The 6,000-nt window shown below is 51.1% G+C and overlaps 1 protein-coding gene across 1 annotated transcript in view; it reads right to left on the reverse strand.

The window, feature by feature from the left end:
- The window catches only part of DNAH3 (dynein axonemal heavy chain 3), a 212,312-nt gene extending 210,738 nt beyond the window's left edge, over nt 1–1,574 (reverse strand). The window contains exon 1 of the mRNA XM_054714387.1: nt 1,536–1,574. Coding sequence (XP_054570362.1) covers nt 1,536–1,574 — 39 coding nt within the window. The remainder of the gene's footprint in view (nt 1–1,535) is intronic.
- Between the last annotated feature and the right edge of the window lie 4,426 nt (nt 1,575–6,000).

The following is a 6,000-nucleotide window of genomic DNA, read 5'->3' on the forward strand; positions in this document are numbered from 1 at the left end:
CCGGCAGAACGGAAACACGGGATGCTCCGGCTCTGCCTCGAGCGTGATGCGTTTGAGACCCATGGGCCCTGTTGTTTATCCGCTCAGAGAACGCGCTTTGTTGGTTTAAATCACTGTCTGTCTCTCTGTTCTTGACCTCGATTTGAAGGACCTAAGAACTGAGCGATCATCTCCAACAACCGCCTCTCTCATTACTGAAATCAAGACCAGATCTGCAGCCATGGGTGAGTAAGACGAAAACACTGCAGCATCAGCTTGAAGGAAGCCTGGCCGTCCCCAGCAGGTGCTCTGCTATCCAGGCTGGGTCTGGGCAGCAGTAGTCTAGGAACATGAAGTCATTCACAGCTTCCTTCAGGGCCCAGATGTACAGCAGAGACTGACCTTGGCACGCAAGGTTTTGCGGTCAGTGGAAATCTTTCCCTTGGCCTCGCTTTTAAATCTGCTTCAAATAAAAATCTTTTTTGTTTGTTTGTTTGTTTTTTATTCTCACCCAAGGATATTTTTCCATTGGTTTTCAGAGAGTGGAAGAGAGAGGGAAAGACAGAGAGAAATATCAATCTGAGAGAAACACATCGATTGGGTGCCTCCTGCACGTCCCCTGACCAGGGCCTGGGGAGGGGAGGAGCCTGCAACCGAGGTACGTGCCCTTGACAGGAATCGAACCCAGGACCCTCCGGTCTGCAGGCTGATGCTCTATCCACTGGCTAGGGCAGTGGTCGGCAAACTCATTAGTCAACAGAAACAAATACCAACAGTACAACGATTGAAATTTCTTTTGAGAGCCAAATTTTTTAAACTTAAACTATATAGGTAGGTACATTGTTATTAACTTAATTAGAGTACTCCTAAGCTGGCCTTTGCTAAAAACTCAAGGGGCCAAAGAGCCGCATGTGGCTCATGAGCCGCAGTTTGCCAACCACTGGGCTAGGGCTCAAATAATCTTCATTAAAAGAGCAACTGAATCTTAGCTCTTACAACCAAGAATCTGGCACCTAGATTGGGTAGAACTGTTACTTTCATGTGGCTTATTTCAGACCACATGTGATGTTTGCACATCCTCACACAGGCCATTCCCAAAAGCTCTCCTGAGGACCTGCTACAGCAGAATCACTCGAGTCTTAGCTAAAAAGACAGACTCCAGGGCCACACTCCAAACCTTGTGCATTAGCATCTTTGGGGATGAGGTCAAGTCTCTATGTTTTAAGAGATTCCCAGGATATTCTGATGTGCGGCCAGTGTTGGGAACTGTGGGATGGAATACAGGTTCTAATGGCCTTAGAAGGGAAGGGGAGGGAAGGGAGCACCAGGTGAAACTTTCCCAGTAAAATTTGAGGATTGGATAAAAAAGCCTAATTCAGCAAAAAGCATATTTCAAAGGACACAACATAAACATGTGGTTAGCACACTCGCTCAGTCAGGGAATCACACGGCAATTGGCCTGTGATTAAAACATCCCCTTCCCACCCACTCCCCAGTCTCTACATGTTGAAAATATGGGTTAAGAAAAAGAAAAATCCTTTAGAATTCGTACATACCTCTGGAGATGAGCAATCCATGTCATTCATACTGTACATTGTAGTTGGACCTATTTTTAAAAAAGGAATAAGGAGTTCTGTTCCTTCCTCTCCTACCCGTGGGTCTGAAATCCACACTTCCTTAGAGCATCATAGGATGACACAGACAATGGAACTTTCCAGATGTTCTGAACTCTGTCCACAGGGCTGCCTCTATGAGGTCACAGCCTTCAGCCCCTGAGGAGCTCCCTGGTAGACGAGGAGAGAAAGGGAAGCTAGAGAACCAAGAGGCAGCCTTGGGCTTCTGCTGGGCTTTGGGCTGCGGTTCCAGCTCCCCTTGCCACGGCCCCTCTGCCGTCCCACCGAGCTCTCCTCTTGGGTCTTTCCCAGGAACACACCCAGCTCACTGGGAAAACGGAAGCAGAGTTACTTAGTAAAACAGAAAACGGCGAGGAAGCACCCCCAAAACAATATCCCGGGCAAACGAACTCATCTCTGCCCCCTCCCTGGGCTGTTAACATTGGAGGCGCTATGACCCGGCTTCCGCGTCTGTTGCTAAGGAAGGAGAGGCCACTGCGGTGCCCACATACAAGCCTGGGCTTGACCGCCGTGTCCTGGTGTCCCCTTTGCTGGAGGGGCAGCCAGGCAGCAGGGAACGTGCGACAGGGCAGAGAGGGTGTTTAGCAATGATCCAGGAAGGGAGTGTGAGTGGCACTAAGGACTGTGCCTTTGGACTTAGACTTTGAAGTAAACAACAAAGAATTTTTAGTGTAAGTATGTCCCACTTAACAGCGGAACATACTAATATTAAAAAGTTATGCTGACCCGGAATTAAACCAGGGGTGCTGCCTTTTTATTTGTTGAAACTGGAATATGGAGAGAAGAGGTCCACTAGCGCTAGGTTGTCTGCTTCTCTGTGGTGTGGACAGTGTAGGGTCTCTCTCTGTTGTGGGAATTTTCACACAATCCTATGCAGAGCCAGTTCTGTCCTGTTCTGGCAGGTCAGAGATGGCTGCTTAGCCAGAGTGAAACACTGGAGGGACTGCCCATGGGATTGCTTCACTGACCCATCAAATGGTCATCAACAGCCGTGTCGGGAGAGAGGCTACGACCCCTGCCATCATGTGATAAACATGTGGTGGAGGAGGCAGCTGACACACAAGGAAAAGCGAAACGGGGCTGGCCCTCCAAAGATGACAGAGGTGGGAGGAGGAGGGGGGTTCACAGAGGCACCCCTAGATGGCACCCTTGAATAAAAACCCTGTGAAAGTCCCAGTTCAGCTTTCCAAAACAGCACCCACAGGGAATAATGGTTGTGAAGTATTGTTCTAACCCAAACAACAAAACCTTCTCCTGGTGGGACCCCATCAGACTGCAGCCGAGCCAAGTGCAGGAAGTCACACGGGACTGACCCAAGCATCACAATTTAGGGACGCTGTCCACGTCCTCCAATCCCAGCCACCATCAGCTCCCCTTTCATCGCTGGTGTGGAGTGAGAGCCGGATCCCTTAGCTTCTTTTTATTACTAGTCCAAGCTTATTTTTCTATACACCAGCCTGATTACTTCAAGAAACATGAGTTGGTAGAAGTAACACCATCACATATTTTGGAGCCTGTGATTCAGCAAGGTGCTGAGTTCCTCACAGCCAGCCCCACTGCAACCCTGGCTGCTTTCTGCTGGCCTAAGGAGCTATTTTCCAGACGAGAAGAGAGAAACCAGAGGACTTCCATGCATGGGTAGGGTCCCTAGCAGCTGCTGGCAGGGGCCTCTCTTCGTTCCACACTGCCCCCCCCCCACCCCGGTGGTAAGCACATGTCATAGCAAGTGATCGAACTCCAGGTCAGTCAAACTGCTGAGGAGACACTTTGCATATTAGGCTATTATATATATATATATACTAGAGGCCTGGTGCACAAAATTCGGGGGGTGTCCCTCAGCCCAGCCTGCACCCTCTCCAATCTGGGACCCCTCGATGGATGACTGACTGCCCGTTTAGGCCCGATCCCACGGGCAGTCGGATATCCCTCTCACAATCCAGGACTGCTGGCTCCCAACTGCTCGCCTGCCTGTCTTCCTGATTGCCCCTAACCTCTTCTGCCTGCCAGCCTGATCACCCCCTAACCACTCTGCTGCCAGCCTGATTGATGCCTAACTGCTCCCCTGCCAGCCTGTTTGCCCCTAACTGCCCTCCCCTGCAGGCCTGGTCCCCCCAACTGCTCTCCCCTGCAGGCTTGGGTTCCCCCCAACTGCCCTTCCCTGCAGGTCCGGTCGCCCCCAACTTCCCTCCCCTGCTGGCCTGATCACCCACAACTGCCCTCCCTTGCTGGCCTGATCACCCACAACTGCCCTCCCTTGCAGGCCTGGCCCCTCCCAACTGCCCTCCCCTGCTGGCCATCTTGTGGTGGCCATCTTGTGTCCACATGGGGGCAGCAATCTTTGACCACATAGGGGCAGCCATCTTGTGTGTTGGAGCAATGGTCAATTTGCATATTACTATTTTATTAGATAGAATAGAGGCCTGGCGCACAGATGGGGGCCAGCTGACTTGCCCTGAAGGGTGTCCCGGATCAGGGTGGGAGTTCCCTTGGGGCGTGGGGCAGCCTGGGCCAGGGGCCTGTGGTGGTTTGCAGGCCAGCCATGCCCACCAGCAACCCAAGCAGAGGCCCTGGCATCTGGGATTTATTTATCTTCTATAATTGAAACTTTGTAGCCTTGAGAGGAGGCCTGGGCTGGCCAGGGTGTGCAGAAAGCTTGGCTTCCTCCATTGCTGGGGAAACCCAAGCCTCCTGCTCGCTCCCTGGCAGCAGCCATCTTGGTTGGGTTAATTTGCATACTCGCTCCTGATTGGCTGGTGGGCATGGCTTGTGGTGTAGCAGAGCTATGGTCAATTTGCATATTACTCTTTTATTAGATAGGATAGATATGAACTGCTTGTGGACATGGGCAAGAGGGTGGTGAAGACCTGGGGGGAGGGGTGAATAGGGCTGGGAATAGGGGGGAGGGAATGGGAGACATCAATAATACTAACAAACAAGAACAAAAGAGAGTTCTTTCCCAGGTGCTATAGCCATAGGCCACAGAAGAGATGTAATCAGCACAGGTCCCAGAGGGAAAGTGCCAAGAACTAATGGTGCAGTGGCAGGCCAGCTCTCAGGTCTGTCATTTCACAGAGAATGCTGAGGCTCAGCGAGATCACTGGTCCCGGGTCACACAGTGAGAGGCAGCCCTGGGACAGAGCCCAGGAGTGGTGCCCCCCCAACCCCAGCCCATGGTCTTAACCCGTATTCTCCATGGCAGCGGCTCTCAACCACCCCCAGGGGACATGTGGTAATGCCTGGGGACATTTTTAGTTGACACAACTGGGAGGAAGGGGAGTACCAGTGGCCTCCAGGGGGTCGAGGCCAGGGACCCTGCTAAACTTCCTGCAATGCAGGGCAGGTCCCTCAACACAGAACTTTCCAGCGCAGTCAACCCTGCTGGGAGGCCTGCCAGGCCAGGGAGCACATGTGCTGGCTCTTCCTGGAACCGAGGGACTTGGGCTTAGACCAGTGATGGCGAACCTATGACAGGCGTGTCAGCACTGACACGCGTAGCCATTTCTGATGACACGTGGCCGCTGAGGCGGCCGCATGCCGAGGATGAAACATTTGCTGCTCCTGAGGATGAAACATTTGCGACTAGAGTCTTGGAGTCCAAGACTATTAGACACTATCATCCTCCCCTATTAGACACTCTGTCCCGGAGGTCTGTAGGCCAAAACAACAGAAGTCCAGCACAGAGCGTCTAGTTCTGGGACTTCCAGTTAAGCCGGGATCTTTGCCCTCACTTCCGCCGGCAGAGCAGGGAGCAGCGCATCTCTGGGGGCCCTGCCATTACCAGTAACCAAATAACAGTTAACCACAGCAACCATTATCTACTGTTCTGGGGTGTCATGGATTTCTAATCCATCATTACTGAGGTAAGTGAGTGTGAGGCTGGGAGAGGCGAGGGTTTGTGGCGTGCTATGGGTGCCATTTCCCGCCATTAGAAATAGCGGCAGCCATTTTAATTCACATAAGGAACACCATCTTGCCCATAGTGCAGACTCCATTTCACCACTATTACTGTTGTGCATCCTTATTAACCCCTATTTCTGCTTATTAACCCTGCCCTTTCCTAAAAGACAGTTATATGCACCATTTTGTGGTTAGTTAGGCTAGTTAACCCCTAATTGCCTGCAGGCCTAACAAGCTATCTATAATTCTATCTTCTGTCACTGCCCCCCTGATGGAGAACCCAAAAATTAAAAAACTAAGGTTAAGTAAAGGAAGTGGTAGTAGCAGTGGCCGACCCTTTCAGGAGACATGGACCGAGATGTATGGCTTTATAGAAAAAAATGGCAAATCATTTTGCGTTCTATGTACTGAAACGGTAGTAAGCAGAACGTGGAATATAAATAGACATTTTGAAAATAATCATTCCCAGCTCTTGGAAAAAAGTGAGGAT

This window comes from Eptesicus fuscus, chromosome 4 (genome assembly GCF_027574615.1).
Source record: "Eptesicus fuscus isolate TK198812 chromosome 4, DD_ASM_mEF_20220401, whole genome shotgun sequence".
Taxonomy (NCBI): Eukaryota; Metazoa; Chordata; class Mammalia; order Chiroptera; family Vespertilionidae; genus Eptesicus; species Eptesicus fuscus.